Source organism: Cryptomeria japonica, chromosome 10 (assembly GCF_030272615.1).
Source record: "Cryptomeria japonica chromosome 10, Sugi_1.0, whole genome shotgun sequence".
Classification (NCBI taxonomy): Eukaryota; Viridiplantae; Streptophyta; class Pinopsida; order Cupressales; family Cupressaceae; genus Cryptomeria; species Cryptomeria japonica.
The window spans coordinates 504259101-504277631 of record NC_081414.1 but is presented as its reverse complement, the minus strand read 5'-3'; the positions used below and the strand labels follow the sequence as shown (position 1 = coordinate 504277631).

The window sequence follows — 18531 nt, the reverse complement described above, 5'->3', positions numbered from 1 at the left end:
GGCACGTGTCCTCGTGGAACGTGAAGAGGAACGAGAGAACACACGAAGGGAGCAACGCAGGCAGCAAGTGCTCCAACAGTATAAAGAAAGGAATCAAAGGGAAGAAGAATAGAGGGACTATACACAACGACGAAACCGCCGCAATTCCAAAAATTAATGCCAAATACACTAAACAAAGATCGAAACCGAGAAGCCCCGGACGAACAAGAAGGGAACCAAGAAGACATAGTAAGAAGATCCCTGTGGATCCAAGAACAACTTGAGAGGCGCTTGAAACTCTACAAGATAGTGGAAGAAAGAGGGAGCGTGGCGGAAGGTTCTCAACAACATACACAAGCGTGGGACAGGAGTCACAACAGCCCAGAGGCATTAGGTAGCAGTGATAATTGGGAACAAACAACCGCGCCAACCGAGTCACTTAACAATTCCCAGGACAACTCGGGGAGTACGAGGAAGATGGCACATAACTCCGAAAAACAGAAACTCCCCAGATTCAATGGACTAGGATCGGAGGATCCCGCCCGCCACTGTAAAACTTGTGTCACATTATGGCAGGCCAATGGCGAGGATGATGAGGATAATTGGCTGAAAGCATTTCCAGCCACCCTCCGGGGTATTGCCATTGATTGGTACACGGACCTACCCATCACTTCAAAGGATACCTGGAAAAGACTTGCTAAGGCATTTGAGGAGGAGTTTCGGCTACTGCGGGACGATGACGAGATCGTCGCAGAAATATACAACACCAAACAGGGCAAGAGTGAGATGGTACGGTCTTACTACCGCAAACTAAAAGAATTAATTGGCAAAATGGATAATACCCCGGCCGACGGGTTAAAGAAGCGATGGTTTATTGAGAGTCTGCAACCATCACTACGGAAAAAGATGAAGGTAGTACCCCCATTCACTTTCATGGAGGCATACAATAGAGCCATGGATATTGAAAGTGAGAACAAGACATCAAAGGGCAAGAAGCGTACAAGCGATGAAGATAGTAGTGATCAGGAGAGCGAGGAGGAGTCACGTACGATACAAGCACTCCAGAAGGATATGAGACGGATGATGCGGGAAATGAGGACACAAAAGGAAGAAAGTAGGGAGGGCAGAGACCTCTGGTGCACAGAGTGCAAACTGGAGGGACACACAAAAACCAATTGTCCAAAGAAAGCTTTTTGTGACATCTGCCAAGTGTTGGGGCATGCTATTAAGGAATGCCCCTACAACTTGAAGGCTAGGAGTGCCCAGGTACTTTATACTCAAGAATAGGCAACACCACCCACTACACCCACCAAGAACACAAACTCAGATGCGTCACCAGGCGGCTATAGGACCAGCCGGATGGGGAGTAACAACAACAGCAATAATAATACACCACGGGGTCGCATCCAATACGATGCAAAAGGGAGACCAATGATACAATGTCGACGATGTAACGAATGGGGCCATTTTGCATGCGACTGCCAGAGTGGTGCTGGGCAAGGAGGGCTACTCTGCAAATGGTGTGGGCCGGGCAATCACGAAGATACGGAATGTCCAAGACAGAAAGGCGTGAACATGTTGGAGGTAGTACGGCCGGAACTAGACGCACGGTGCCCAAAAGTACTAGCCGTTACCCGATCTCATACAAGGAAACTAATATACCCTGACCCAGGCACAGAGAAGGGAAGACGAAAAGAGGCACAGAGAGAAGTAGAAAGGGAAATGAGTGAGGAATGGAGAAAGCCAGCACCCGACAAAACCACCAACACCATACGAACCGACTCCGAAACAACCATAATGAAACAGCTACTGCAAACCACGGTGCCGGTCCGCGTAGTGGATTTGTTGCAAACACTACCACAACTACGGATAGCTATAAACCAAGTGGAGGAGACCAGGAAGGAGGGGAAGACGCCGAACCACAAGGAAGAAATGGAAGGAAGGAACCACTCAAAGGAGACTAATGATCCTATGTTGATGACAATAGGGGTAGGCAGGACACCAGCCGTAGTAGAAATGGAGATTCTCGGGTTCAGGCTTATGAACACCATCGTGGACGGAGGGTTTGCGGTAAACGTGCTACCTGAGGAGACATGGAAAACCTTGGGGAGGCCGACACTCTGGCCGCTAGCCTTCCACCTCATAGGAGCCGATCAGCATGGCATCAAACCATTGGGCACGCTTATGGGCCAAAAGGTAACTATCGGGACACAACACTTCTTTTTAGATTTCATGGTCATATCGTTGGAGCGGAAGGGATATGATGCACTTTTGGGAAGAGGATGGCTGGTCACGGCCAAAGCAGACCACAACTGGAAAAAAAATACCCTTTCCATTGAAAGTGAGGGAAACAAATATGTCATTGACCTGCGAAACCAGCAGGTGAGTCAAGAAATGGCCTTAGATTCTGACTCGGAGGAGAATACCGTAAGGGAAAAAGGCGAGATAGAGCCCAATGGAGAAGGGGTGCTCCGCCTCGGTAATTGCTCAGAAGATGAAACGAGTTCTCTAAGTGGACTATTCCACTGGCAGATGGAAGATTATGAGATCTTCCAACCAGAGTGCAATGTATTGGAAATCCTCGAGTTAGGAAACGATGGCACCTACCCGCCACAATTTGCGGAATACGAGGAAGGAGGGGCAGAAGTGGACAGCACACCGGCACACCAATTTGAGAAAGAAGTGGTACAATACGAGGAACCAAAGGTTCAGAGCACCAACTTGGGAGATGAAAAGGACCCAAGAGTGATAATGGTTGGAGATGATTGGAACCCTGTACTAAAGGCGGCGGCGTTTAAGATATTCTTGGAGTATAAAGATGTGTTCGCCTGGACCTACAAAGATCTGAAGGGAGTACCACCGGAATTATGCGTACATCGAATACCTTTGATGGAAGGGGCAAGACCTGTGCGGAAACGCCCCTATCGCATGAATAAGAACTATGCGGCCAAGGTACAAGAAGAAATAGAAAAAATGCTAGACGCCGGGATCATTTTCCGAGTGCAAACTAGTGAATGGGTTTCTCCCATTGTTATTTCCTTGAAAAAGGAAGGAAACAAGATCCGCATTTGCGTGGACTTCAAAAGCTTAAATGCTGTAACTATTAAGGACCCGTTTCCGATACCGTTTACTGATAGCATCCTTGAAGAGGTAGCAGGGCATGAGATTTACTCCTTCATGGACGGCTTTTCCGGCTATAACCAGATCAGCATTGCAGAGGATGACAAACTCAAAACCACATTTATTGTGGAAGATGGAGTTTTTGCGTACAACCGTATGCCATTTGGGCTATGCAACGCCCCAGCCACTTTCCAGAGGATCATACTCCACATCTTTGACAAAATGGCCACTGGGAACTTCAAGGCCTTCCTGGACGACTGGTCAGTATATAGTGATAAGGAAAACCATTTGAGGATACTGGGGGAATGCATGGACCGGTGTCGACAAGCAAGACTGGCACTCAATCCCAAGAAATGTAGGTTCCTAGTGCCACAGGGGAGATTACTTGGCCACATAGTCTGTAAGGCAGGGTTAAAAACAGACCCAGATAAGATCAAAGTTATTCTCGACATGGATAGCCCAACAGATGTTACGGGGATCAAATCCTTCCTTGGCCATGTTGGGTACTACCGACGGTTCATTAAAGGATTTGTAGAAGTGTCCCTTCCACTTGAACGCCTAACAAGGAAAGGGGAACCATTTGTGTGGGACAAGGTGTAGAACGAAGCCTTCCAAGAACTCAAAACCAGATTGGTAAGTGCACCTATTTTGGCATACCCAAATGGGGAGAATAAATTTCATGTACATGTGGACGCTTCTAACTTTGCAATTGGAGCCATCTTAACGCAACCCGGATCCTCAGGCTTAGACCACCCAATATATTTTGCTAGTAGGTTACTGTCAAAAGCAGAAAGAAATTATAGCACCACGGAAAGGGAAGCCTTGGGAATGGTATATGCAGTACAGAAGTTCCGCCATTATCTTTTGGCCACACCATTCACATTTTTCGTGGATCACCAAGCACTCATGTACCTGGTGAACAAATCGGTTATTCAAGGACGAGTAAGCCGATGGTTGATCTTGCTTCAGGAATTCACTTTCAATGTCGTGGTGCGACCAGGGAAAAGTCACGTAATGGCTGACAACCTGTCTAGAATAAAATTCGGGGAGCCAAGAGAAGGAGGAGTGAGCGAAGATTTCCCCGATGGCCAATTATTCAAGATAGCCGTGTTACCTTCCTGGTACGAGAAACTCGGGCAGTATCTTTCTACAGCAACATTTCCAGGTGACATGAGCCCAAGCGAGAGAAGGAAGCTCGCACTAAAAAGTACCACGTTCCAATTGATCCACGGGCTCCTATATAAACTAGGTCTAGACGGTATCCTGCGAAGATGTGTCCTAGAGGAAGAAATTCCTGGAGTCCTAAGAGAATCTCACGAAGGACTAGCCGGAGGACATATGGGGCCAGATACCACGGCACAGAAAATTTTGTTAGTAGGGCTCTGGTGGCCTACACTTTATGCAGATGCGAGGGAATGGGTGACCAGCTGCGACATGTGCCAAAGGGCAGGTAAGCCACTCAAACGAGACTTCATGCCCCTGTTCCCGTCCCAACCACAGGAATTGTTCGAAAGATGGGGATTGGATTTCGTAGGACCTATGAGGACGAGCAAAGTGCATAGATGCCACTACATTGTGGTGGCTACAGAATACCTCACTAAGTGGGCCGAAGCCAGAGCTTTACTCGACAACACAGCCTTGAGCACCGCCAAGTTCCTCTATGAACACATTGTGACCCGGTTCGGGATACCCCTGCAACTCACGAGTGATAGGGGGGTACACTTTGTCAATCAAGTGATACGCAATATGACAACAGAATTCAAGATTTTCCACACATTGTCTAGTCCATACTATCCTAGGGCGAATGGCCAAGCGGAGTCCACCAACAAAGTACTAGTATCTATTCTCTACAAGACGTGTGGAGTAGAGCAAGGAGATTGGGAAGAGCGATTACCAGCAGTATTGTGGGCCTACCGGACAACGTACAAAGCGACAACTACACACACCCCCTTTCAGCTTATGTATGGGCAGGAGGCAGTAATGCCAGTAGAATACACTGTACCAACCTTGCGGATAGCAGTGCAGAACAGATGGGGGGATGAGGAAAGCCTAAAGGAACGACTTATGACATTACAAAAATTAGATGAGCGCCGCCTAATAGCCCAATGGGCCATAGAAGTGGCTCAGAACAGAAGGAAAGCTTGGCATGATAAACATCTAAGGCGGATGAAGTTCTCGCTAGGACAACTGGTACTCAAGTACAATGGTCGGAATGAACTCCGACCAGGTAAATTTAGACTTCGATGGCTAGGGCCATACAAGGTAAGGGGGGGTGGGAAAAAATGGAGCTATTAAATTGTCCAACCTGGATGATAGCCCCATCAAAGATCCAGTAAATGGATCAAAACTAAAGATCTACAAAGAAAGGGAGTCCATAGCCATTAATATGGTGACCATTAAAATGGTGGTGATAGAAAAAAATAAAATAGCCAATTTTCAAACAGAAATAAAGTGGCACAAAGAAAAAATGAAGAGAGAGGAGGAGGGAGAGAGAAAAAGAATAAGAAAAAAATCAAGGCAGAAGTATTTAAAAATAAAAGACCAAGGCAAAATATCAAAAAACAAAACCAAAACATTAAAAATAATAACAAAAGAAAAATATAAGAAGGCGGAGGCCACGCACAAGAGACACATTGTACGCGGGTTGGGCGTACGCAGGGTGGAAGAGAGAGCACGCAGCAAGGAGACACAAGAGCGCAGCGGAGCGAAGGGGAGTGGACGCGGCAGGAGGAGGAGCGTACGCGTGGAGGAGGAAGGCGTATGCGTGGAGGAGGAAGGTAGACACGGGGAAGAAGGCGTACGCATGGAGGAAGGAGGCGTACGCGGGGAGGAGGAAGGCGCACGCGTGAAGGAAGGTGTACGCGGCGGGGAGGAAGGCAGACGCGGGGAGAAGGGCATACGCGGCGGCGTGGAGGAAGGCGTACGCAGCGGGGAGGAAGGCGTACACAGGGAGAAGGGCGTACGCGGCAGGGAGGAAGGCAGACGCGGGGAGGAAGGCAAGGTACGCAGCAGGGAGGAGGGCGTATGCAGGGCGAAGGTAGGTGTATGCAGCACAAGAGGGAGCTGGGGCGTAGGACACAGCACCAGTGGCACAACACGGAGCAGCAACACAAAGGGGGCGGCACTTAGAAAAAAAAGCATGCAACCACCAGCGCACACAACACCTCAGCCTCAGTCACAACGTATAGGCTCACAGCCCTCGGGTACATCACCATACACGCACAAGATGGTGAAAGGGAGTCATGGCAACCCTAAAAGGGGAAGTTATGAAATAAATTACAAAGCTAGCACTTCTAACAAGCAAGCAATGGCCATGCCAGGAACCAGCAAGAAAAGCCAAGAGAGGGCATCAGAACAGGTGAATGTAGAGAATATCACGTTTGAAGGAGTAATTGGAAGCGAGTGCAGGAATTGGTGGGAAAACAATGAGGAGGACCACCTCCTAAAGAGTTCATTGAAGCAAGCAGAAGTTGACAAAATCATTTTCATGCCCATCTTCAACCTAAAAGAATTCGAGCCTATACTGCGTGCCATGGCCCATGGATATGAGCAGGACAGACATAGATCAGTAATTGACTATTTGGGACAAACAGTGGTGATTTCTTATGCACCCAAAGAATTCAGCAAGGTTTTCGGCATTCCCAGTAGCGGCGATTCAGCTATGAAACCATCAGCAAGAATGCCTACAGAAGAAAAGAAGTGGCTACTGGAGCATATCTGCGGCGACGCACTCACAGAAGAGCAATGGAACAGTTTATGGCAAAATAGCAATAGAAGGGGCCTGAAGAAATCTTATCTCACCTCACCAGAATGGAGATGTGTCTTGGATATCATAAAGAGTAAGTTAACAGCAGCAAGCCGAGCATCCGATGTTGCAATATGGATGCTATGCCTCATGCACGGATTGAGTAATGACAAAATTTATAACTAGGGCCGAGTCCTTTCCAGCCGTGTGAAGGAAGCCATGCTCCTCAAACACAAGACCCTGTACGTGCCCCATCACCTCATTGCCCTCTTCTTGGAAGCATTGAGAACTCAAGTGGCGTTAGAAAACAGAGGAGGATTTGTGGCCTCAAGCCGGGTGGAGCCCTACAAGCCAGCCATGTATTATTGGCTACACCTGGACACTTTTACAGTAACCACAGAGACAACACCAAGGAAAAAAGCAAGGCAAGAACTGGCAGGGAGCTTAGAAGATGGAGGAGAAGAAGACAACAATTCTGAGGAAGAGGTAGAGACAGGGGGAGAAGAAACATACATATCATCTTCAGAAGAAGATGAAGGAGAATTCAGGATGGAGCCAATGGGCATGGAACAGGAAGGAGAACACATAGGAGGGTCGCGGCAGGTAGGGATAGAGAGCCGTATGGAGGGCATACCAGCCGTACCAGGATGGGGAGTAAGGAAAAAGGTACTCTTCGAACCAACACAGATTCCCATCACGACACATTTGGTAACTGGAGTCACAGGAACCCCATCTTAGTTAGTAGACTTGCGGGGACACGCTGGGGCCCACACCCTCCATATAAGCACAACCAGGGGCGTAGAAGCGGCTAGAGCTGTTGCATTGGTAGTAGCACCCATAACTGATCCACTTGCAACCATGGAGGTAGGAAATACCGAAGGAGGAATACACGGTGAAGAGCTAGAGGGAGACAAAGGAAAGGGGACTGAGGAAACAGACAACCTGCTAGCAAGATTCCAGATGGACATAGAGGTTCCACCTCCTTCACCATCATTGGGGATTGATTAGCAGGAGAGCCAGAGGATTGAAGGAATCTGAAAAGGGCACAGTACGTCCTCACTAGCACCAGCAGAGGGAATCCAAGAGTGGGAACCAATTGTGCAGAATTTTCTTTCTGAGTTGGAAGTAATGAGGGCAGCCACGAGGAGGATGATAGATCAGTCTCGAGGGTCTGATATGCCTGCTATAGTAAGAGCAGCGGAAGCACTACTGGCGTTTATGATAGAAGGCTGCGAGAGGGAGTTCTCAGAGAAAATTAGGAACCAAGGTTGGCCCGACACGGGAATTCCAGAAATAATAGCAGAATGGGGAATACCACGGATCCTTAGCGAACATACAGGAGGTAATCAGAAAGTGATGAGAGCTCTCACTTCCATAGAACAGACCATCCGCGCTACATTCTTACAGCTCCAAAGGATGACCTGGGAAGCAAACAGAATGGAAGGAGTCCATACCTTAGCCCTTCAGCGAGAGAGTGAGCTGACAGAAACGATCCAGGCTATGGAGCAAGAAATGATTCAAGAGAGAACCACGCGACGTGAAACAGAATGGAAGTTGGCTGCCTCTAAGAAGGACCGAATGGATGCACTCAGGCTTCTGAAAGCCACTCGAGAGAAGCAACTTCTTGCTGAGAGGGACCTGAAGATACTTCGAGAATGGACCACTACGGGAACAGGGACGTCCTCTTGTCCCTCTAAGTAGATATTTCTTGTTCAATTGCTATAGTGTTCGTTTGGAAGACGAACAAGTTTTGGGGGGAGATGATGTAAGCCAGTTAATTAGTAAATAAGGCTTTTTAATGCTTTAATAGAAAATAATAGTATTAAGTTGTTTCTGCGGGTAGTTAGTTGCCGGACGGTTGGTGGCCTAACCAACCGCGAACTCTTTATATTGTAAACTTGTAGCACATTGTGGGGACATGGGATTTGGAGAGGAATATGATATACACCTGTGTTACACAAATCTATTCGGGTATACTGTGTTGTGCGTTATTGGTTCCATGTTAATGAATTGTGATGCTTTAGTATTGTACATTGTATATTGATGTTCCCTATGCTACCACCTGAACCACTTAGGCTACTAACATTCATTCTCTATATATTTTATGGTGCAAATATCTTTTTGGTTTTCATCCGTGGATTATGCTTACATGACCAAGAACTATACTAAACTTTGGTTTTTTTAATCCTGCGTAGATAGTTATTTAGTGTGAGCACCAGACTAAATATAGGCTTATCTTATTTTCATGCTTGTTTATTTGAATAAATATGCCACTGACAGCAACAGGTTCTTTTGCAGGGTGAGAGATTAAGACCGGAACTGGACTGTCTTCATGGTCAAGCAGCAATGCTGGCTTCATTAGTATCTGCATCACCGAGATTGCCTCTTGGTATCCCGACAAGGTATTGCTTTTCCATATCATTTTAGCCAATTGTATGGCAATGCAAACTGGTTAAACAAAACTTATCTGCCCCAATGGATGGGTAGTCTTTTATAAGTTTGATAATGAAGAACTGCACACAAAAGATTATGAATGAGCTATACAAAAGACTGCAGATAAATGGTTGACAACGCTTTTGATGATCACTTGTTGATAACCCCTCATAAACATGTTGGTAATGTTATCGAGCTTTTCTTCTATTTTACAGTTAGTACACCAAAGTTATTTACTAAATATAATGTGTCCTTAAGCTCTTTCATTATTCTTGACATCTCTCTATGAAGAGTTTGCACTGATCCTAATTCATTATTGCTTGAATTAGAATCATCTTTGCTTTTCTTCGAGGGGGGATGTCTTGTTTTCACTGCCTATGTCCATCATCCAATTGCATGCATCCTTGTATGATGAGGGAGGTACTATTTTCATCTTAGTTTGCAATGAGAGTATCAACTCTTCAATGAAACATCACTTGTTCAGTCTATCACTGGTTCCTTCTCCAATCTGCACAGTAATTCTTTGAGCTCCGTGTTATAGGTTAACGCATTTTTGTGCTTACCCTATCGAGTATGATAAACTTTGGTGACAATCTCATTGTTGTCCCTCAAGTGTTTGAACTCTAGTTCAAATGCCTTAGTCTGTTCCACATGACTTTTCTAGCATCTACAACATTGAATACCAATCATTAGCTGTTCCTTATACTGTTGCTAGAAAACATCTTAAACAATGCCAATGGTTTATTGCACATTCATGGTCCATATAATAATGCCTGTTCTATATTGTCTAATGAGGTTTTGAAATCCATCTCCATTGAACTTTAGTAATTTTTGCCTTTTGACATTTAGAATTGTTGGAGGAGCAGCAATCCAAGAATTTGAATTCTTTTATGGAAGAAGTTTGGGTTGAGAATTGAGATATTCCTTTGCTCTTTGAGCACTTCTGAACATGTCTAGACCCTTGACCCTTTTGGAGACATAGGTGATTGAGACACTACCTACCATTCTCAAGTTCTCTTCTTTTCACTCCAACCCTTCGCCCTAGTATCTTAGGTTTGGGTTCCTCCATTAGCACATCTTCGATGCCTTGGAGAGCTTTTGTATGCTTCTTGCTCTTTGTCTGCCAAGAAGACCTTGAACTTCATTTGACCATGAAAACTTCGCTCATCTAGATCTGGCTCAATCAATTCTAGTGATTTCAATTATTTCGTCCAATCAAACTTCTTGTACTAGTTTAACACATGCTTCTTTAGGAAGCGGGAGTTGCTTGGCAACCTTGACCCACTTCCTCCATATGCTCTTGGATCTTCATAGTTTGTTGGGCATTCTTGTGTCTTCATTCTTGGCTACAACTTTGAGTCACCTTTGACTTTGGCTTCTTCTTTAGTTTCAACTTTCATTTTGGTTATGATGATGAAATGTACGGAAGGATTTTCTTCAGTTAGTCTTCTTCTTTATTATTTGTTCCAGCAGATCTCTTGGTCCTCCCCTCGATTTATCTTTTAATCTTTTCCTACTTTTGTTCAGGTTTAATGGCATGAATTTCATTGGTCTTCAGTGTAGTTGTCAATATTTATTGACTGACTTTAGCTCTGTATGAATCTGACCCAATTGCATATTGGCAACAATGCCAATCCTTTATCTAATGAGGCTAATACTTGCATAAATGAATGTAAAACACAATGCATACCAGATTGAGTAACAAATGAATAGCTTTATTCATATGAAGTTCATTACGTAGAAGTAGACCTAATATGATCAAGCAAGGATCAAACATCTTTGGCTACGAGAAACATATTTAATGTCCTCGACGGTTGTCATATAGAAGACAACCGTTGAAACCAGTGACAACCAATGCCTAAGAACAACCCAGAAGCTGATAAAATACTAACAAAATATAACAAGCAAATAATTATGAACTACAACATTGATTTGAACCTTTCAGTTTCTATATTCCTCAAAATTATCATTTTTTTAATTTTTGCCATGTTGTGATCTTAATAGAAAACCCACAGATCCATTTGATACTTTTTGGGTTTGAACAGTTATCCTTGTTTTTAATAGGCAACAACCAATCAGGTAGAAGTGTTATCATTCTTGCAACATGTAGAATGATACTTGCATTTTCACGGATATGATATTTTTGCTTTTTTCACAGCCTTAATTTCATTTTTTATTGTTGAACCCTCGTGAAACCTCCTTTCTCCATGTGCCATTAGTTGATTTGCTCACTTGAATATTGAATGGAAAATTCTTGGATAAACGATAAACCCATCCATGATAGTGTTTTGCCCAGAATGGAGGCTTTTCATCCATGAATATACAATATCAGTTATCATGCATGATAGTCTTTTGCTCAGAACAGAGGCTTTTCATCCATGAATATACAATATGGGTTATCCCAAAAAGTAGTTACAAATTTACAATACTAATTTGTCAGTATGTCCATTCTCTCTCTTATATCTTCATTACAAATTTACAATACTAATTTGTCAGTATGTCCATGCTCTCTCTTATATCTTCTCTTAAGCAAAGATGTTTATCATCGCTCAATGAGTTCAGATCTAATAGCTAACTGTTAGTTGTTGAACTATCATAGGGATAAGCATTATGTTGATAAATATTTTGAATTAATTTCAAAATATGTATTCAAATAATTTTTTTGTTATGGAAGGTATATTAAGGGTTTGAACTAGCAGCTTTTGTTATATACTTGCTGCTAAGATTTCAATAAGTTGCAGCATAGAAAATATGGGATGCTTTAAATAGATTATTTGGCTGGTATTCAAACAATTATTGTTATGAAAAGTATAGTAAGGGTTTGAATTAGCAGTTTTTGTTATATACTTGCCATTTCGATACTAAGATATTAATAAGTTGCAGCTTAGAAAATATGGGATGCTTTAAATAAATAATTAAGGCTGGTAGGTATTACATAAGTCCTTAAGCATCTCCTTTCCAAATTAAATTCTTAAATTACTGTTTGCATATAGAAGTTTTTCTCAAGATAGAATTAATTAAATTGACTATCAAGTCTCTGATTCATGTGCATCGATGTTGAGTTACTCTTTCATTAGATTAATTATTCTTTCTTTATATGATGTAGGCTGCCATTAGCTATCTTAGAAATATCTAAGAAGCTGTTACTGGAATCTAGTCGAAACCCTGTGTCAGCTGGTGTGGAAAAGGAAGCTGGCTGGATGCTTTTAGCTGCTGTTATCTCATCTATGTCAAAAGATGTACTTTAATAAATATTTTTAATTAACCTTTTATTGATTGCAAGTTTGACTGAAATAAATATTTGCTTGTTAGCTACTTTTCTTTTGTTCTTGTTCATTTTGATAATGTTTTTTGAGGAGAGATATGTGATGCCTTGATCAGGAGTTGGAAGAACAGGAATTTGACATTCTTGCTTTATGGACTATTCATTTTGGTGGCAATATTGAGCACCGATTAAAACAAGCGGAAGAAAATTTGGAGGCAGAAGTATGGTATGCTATTTTGCGTCATCTATCCTTTCCTAATTGCTTTGTTTCAAGCAGTCACAAGTTTTCTCTAATTTAAAAAAAATACCTTCGATGAGTCAAAGGTTTTTTAACAACTAAGAACTATTTTGAGGCATATACCTATGAGCTAGGTTAAAATCTCATCCTTTTTTGACTTTCCTATCTATTCTTTATGTACTGAATCTTGGGTATAAAATATTCTCCTTGGCTGTTTGATTAGTTGAAGGCAAGATAGCTTATAAGCTTGTCTCTTTGAGTGCCTATGGCCAATTGGACCCAAAGAACTACCAATCACTAGAAGTTATATGGTGGATATGCTAATCTCTTGAGCTTCTGGAACACCTTGGAATAGTCCAAACCTGTCAATGTAGCTTTTCTTGCTACTATGGCCATAACTAAGTTACCGGTTCACTGACATAAGCCCCTAGATGTGGGTCTGCTTTGAGCTTCGTCTGGGTATGTTGTCTGGTTTATTGTGGGTGCAGATAGGGTTTTGCATAGGCCAAGGTGAACAAGTGGTGAATTAAGTGCCATTCTAATCTTTTTACATTTTTTATATAATAAATCAGTAATTATTTTGTGTGTTTTTCATCAAATATTGTTGTCACTGTTAGGAAACCAAGCAAAATGTGGTAGGAAGGCTATCCTTCTTGTCCATAAATGTCAAAATCTGTTTTCTTGGTCCTTTTGAGGTTGCTGACCAGCTCATTGGCTTTCGCACTTGAAGCCAAATCCTTGAAAAGTTGCTTCAATACCATTAACCCAGAAAGGAGACAACTGCACAGGTGTATTGCCTTCTATGAGTTTAAAAATTTGACAGGAAAGCCGTGATCCTTTTCCATCATTTGGTGCCTCTACAATCCATTTACTCTTGAACGACTTATATATGTCTGTTCCTCTTTATTTTTTATTTATTGTTTTGAATTTTGGGAATTTCTACAGCTGTTTGAGATTTTTAATTTTAATGGCTTATCTTGTTATGATATATCTTGGAGTATTACTTGCTATATTTCTATTTAAAATACAGTAATTAGTGGCTTCACATTAACAAAATGTCAAAAACTGCATCAAGACATTTTAAGTGTCCACTGCATGTCTATTGCATATCATTGGTTACATTTATACAATGGTGCTGTAGGAATATCCAATGCCAAATTAGTATAACATTGCTGGACAAGAGATGCTGATGAAGTGATATTGACAAAGTTGAACTGCTCCTGCTGAATTTTTCACAGTTGCTGACAGACATAACAAACATTTTCTGATAAAGTTGTATGCTGCTAAAGTTGCTGGACAATTGGACCAAAGTATTTTTAGGAATTTCTTTTTGGGGATTTTTTTATTATAAATTAGTCACTTATTTCAGAAGTTAGTTCTAGTTTTCTTAGGATATGTTAAGTATTTTTTACCAGCTATATATAGGATAATTGGAGGTTGATTTTCTGATGTTAGACACCTAGCTTAATTCTTTTTTTCTGCTTTATCATGCAGCTTAGAGAACTGCGTGAAGGATTCTTAATTTAGATGTTCTATTTCAATTATTTTAAGCAGTTGTAAACCATAAAAATTGCCCAAGTGATTATTATTTGTAGAAGAAAACAATCAGAAGATATTCAAGGTTGCAATGAAATTCAGAAGTTTTTTCAAGGAAGAATAAAATAAATTTTCAAGATGATTATTCAGGATGGCCCATAATTTTCTAATAGTGGTATCAAAGCAAGGTTTATTAGTGCAAGTGTTTATCAGTGCAGATGAGAATTACACTAGACAAGTTAAATAATTAAATTCTAAAACTCCTTCACCAGTTTTTGAGATCTTGATAATATGAGAGAAAATCTCAGCTTTGTTTGGTTAACTATGATGGCAGTAAACAATGGTACAAATGTCAGTTCTACAGTTTAAAGGTGACAATTATGATTATTGGAGAGATTAGTTGAAAACGGTATTATGATGAAAAGGAGTATGGGACACAGGAGCAAACTGGTATGCTGAACTGCAAGATTGGAATGTTTTGAATGCCAAAGGCAAGTTGGAAAAGAAAGAAGAGGAGAAGAAATATGTGCAATCATTCTTCTACATTCAGAGTGCTATAGATCCAAGTACTTATCTAAGAGTTATGTGTTGCAAGACATCAAATGAAGCATGGATAACTTTAGAAAGTTCATATCAAGGTACATATTAGGTAAGGGTTGTAAAACTTCAAGCCCTAAGTTAAGAAGTTGAGAGTGAAAGATAATGAAAAAGTTGAAGAATATTGTGTTAGTGTGACAGAAATAGTGAATAAAATGCAAACATATTGGGAGGCAATGAAAGATGATGTGATTGTTAAGAAGACCTTGAGATCTTTTACACCCAGGTGGATGCATATTGCTATTAGCCTATTACTATAGAAAAGTGTCAAGATTCAGATACTTAAAGGTTGAAGAGATGATTATATCATTACTTTCAAAGAGAAGGTAAAGTGTATGGGTGGAAATTGAGTGCTTATGTCAGAGGCAAAGCTAAATAATAATCAAAGATCAAGTACTAGTTTTCCTCAGGGCAGTAAGGGGGATAATTCATATCAGGGGTTTGGTTCTAATTCCAGATGAAGAGGACAAAGCAGAGGTCGTGATTTCTCAAGAGACAAAGGTAGATTTAATGCAGGAAGGCAACTAGTATTAGTGGTACTGTTGTAAGAAATTTGGTCATATAGAACGTAACTGTAGATTCAAGAATTCAAATGAAGGAAGAAAAACATACCATGCGCAACAAAACACAAAGAATGCAAATGAAGGTTCCTAGAAAAGAAAAGATGACGATTCACTGCAATACTGTTTTTCATTTAGTGTAATGTATACCCTTGATTTTTTTTTGGAAGTTGTTTTGCTGATGCGACCGATCATAAGGAAAGGATAATGCACTGTTTGTTGCTGATTGTTATTTATTGTTTTCAGATTTCATTCATATTCTCATTGCAATGATGTTTAGAAACATTCAACATATAATGTAATGAATTTTACAAGTGCATGCAATCACCAAGACGTCCATTATCTCATTAAATCATATTACATCAAAATTAGATTAAATGTTAATATTGCAGACTTGTAGAATGCTGACTTGACTGATCATTAGTAACTGGCAACACACATAATAGCCTGGGGCCTATAACTTGCTGTCTACAAAGTCTATGGGAGGAATTTCAAACCTACTCCAACAATATTTCATCACCAAATAAACTTGCAGACTTGAGGAATGATCCCAACACTTATTTTGACCTTCCCAACTTCTGAAAATACCACCGAACAATTCACTACAGCAACCTGAGTGCCCAAATCATGAAAGGAGATTTAATTTGATGATAATCACTACCCTTGATGACAAGATGTTGGGAACCTTTTCAGATCTGATTATAAGCCCTAGACGCCTCAAATGAACGTGATTTGCAGACCAGATTAAACCCTTCACAAACTCCCATGTGCCTGTCCCAATATGGGTGCTACCTAAAAGGTTGGGCGATCTCTGTAGAATAGCAAATTTTCACCAATAAATTCACATAACATATGCAAATACATCGCCCAGGTGTAAAAAATCCATATGTTCAATACCCTTAAGCAAGGAATGATTTGTTCTTGAGATATGAGCAAAAAGGTACTTCTCTGTGTAGTAGGAATGTTATGGCCAGCTTTGGAAAAATGTCTCCAAACCCTTTGAAACTTGAACACTCCTCCAAAAAGGCATTAAACTTATCAAACACTAAATCTCCAAATGAAAGTACTTCATAAATCTTCATTCTTACTAAATACTTATCACCAAACTTTGAGCCTAACTCTGAAAACTCAAATCTGAAAATCAACAACTAGCTAGGGTATATCTTTTACTGCCGAAATGAAAGATGCTGACTACTGAATGTAGCAATCTGATTTAGTTTTTTTGTGTTTTTGCAATATATATATGCCTTGGAATTTAGACAATGCAATTGAATGGTAATGATAAACATAAACTAATGTCTGGAAATATATTTCAGATTGACTGATTTCCTAACAGAAAATAACAAATGCCAATAAATTGTGGAATTCAACAATGTATGCCAAAGTTGGCCTACCAGGGGTCCAACACCTTGCCTGGAGGGCTGCTTTATTGACTTAAATGAATCCAGATGCTGCTACAGGAGCTACCAATGTGTCCTAAATGCTCCAATGAGGTTTATTCTCCTACATAATAATTATCAAAAACAAATCTTGCATGAATAGATGAATCTGCTGCTATTTCCTTCAGGCTCCCAGGGGACTTCACTGAAAATGGTCAATTTTCCCCACTGAATTGCTCATAACTCACTCCAATGACCTCATATACCTGAAAGAATGATTTTTATTCTTTATTCCTAATGCTGAAAATGAAATTCGCACAAAAAACCAGAAGTAAAACCCTCCAGTTTATTTTCTATGGTTTCCCAGGCATGAAATGTGGTACGGCTGACATAGGAAACAGTATGGCTAGCATAAAAGTTCTATTTCTTGCTGTTAAAACCACTCCAAATGCCCAGATCCGATCTTCCCTGTCTATCTTGCAATTCTGATCCACAAATCTGCATAAATCGATCCTCAATTTGTCTGAAACTTGTCTTTTCTGAATGCTGAAGTATGAATATTGGCTGGTGTATTGTCCAACCTGCCTGAACCAAGGGTTTTCGTCCTTAATTGGGCCTCCAATCTGCTGTATCTGCAATGGTAGATTGTTGCAGAGAAAAATGAAGTAAAATGATCGCCAAAGAATGCTCAATAATGAATCCAAAACCACACTTATGCCTTCATCTCCCAAGTCGAACCCCTAAAGGCATCAAAATAAGATTCCAATATAATCTTTCCTCTCTAGAAAGTGGCGCCAACTTAAAAAGGGGTCTTCATGAAAAACGTACCACCTTTTAATTATTAACTCTCCTAGGGATGTGTGCAAGGGACTTTAATATATAGTCATTTATTAAAAAAAATAAAGTAACTTATAAGTCACTTTTATTAAATTTTTCTAAATTTAGAAAAAGTAACTTTTTAACATAAAATTATAAAGTTTTATTATTAATGGCTTACCAAAGCAAAATATGTCTAATTAATTGTCCCCTTTGGCTAATCAATCATCTCCCAACACTGAACTTCACCCGTGGAGATGGGTGATAGGTGAGTTTAAGCATTTGGATATCAACTAGAGAAGTGGGGAGATTACACGAAACTAGGCTAACTAAAGAGGGTTTTTGTCCTCAACAATCCAAGAATAATTGTCCAAGTTCATTCCAACAATATCTTGTTATGTGTGCACAAGCATAATGATAGAATGCGAGCCAAAACTCTAATTTATAGAGTTGGAGGGAAAGGTAAGGGCAACACACTGAAAATATAATATTTTCCCCCCAAAAGTCTCTCAAAATATGTTTTAAATCACTTTATGTCACCCCCTTGCCTAGCCGTCCCCTTTTGAGGCAACTTTATAAAAACATTCATCACTTAAGTTATAAATTAAAAGTCACTTTTTGGTCTCTTAAGTGAAAATCATAAAATATTAAAATGATTTCGATCACCTTAAGAAAATTCTTTAAGGCACTAAAAATAGAGTCAAACATGCCAGATTCAATTGAAGCTAATAGATGATAACTAATGCCGATATGAGCACTTACTATAAATAGCAATGTTCTTCAAGAATAAAAGAGAACGAACCCTATAAAAATCCCAAAAAGATTGGTGCCGAGCAACCACTTACTATAAATAGCATTTCTCT

The 18531-nt window shown here is 40.9% G+C and overlaps 1 protein-coding gene across 5 annotated transcripts in view; it reads left to right on the top strand.

Moving 5' to 3' along the window:
* Window positions 1–18531, top strand: part of LOC131039422 (protein SWEETIE) — a 326474-nt gene that overhangs the window by 154088 nt on the left and 153855 nt on the right. For all 5 annotated transcript variants that reach the window (XM_057972185.2, XM_057972184.2, XM_057972183.2 and 2 more), the window contains exons 13-15: window positions 9143–9246; window positions 12384–12516; window positions 12659–12768. In XM_057972185.2, the coding sequence (XP_057828168.2) occupies window positions 9143–9246; window positions 12384–12516; window positions 12659–12768 (347 nt within the window). The remainder of the gene's footprint in view (window positions 1–9142; window positions 9247–12383; window positions 12517–12658; window positions 12769–18531) is intronic.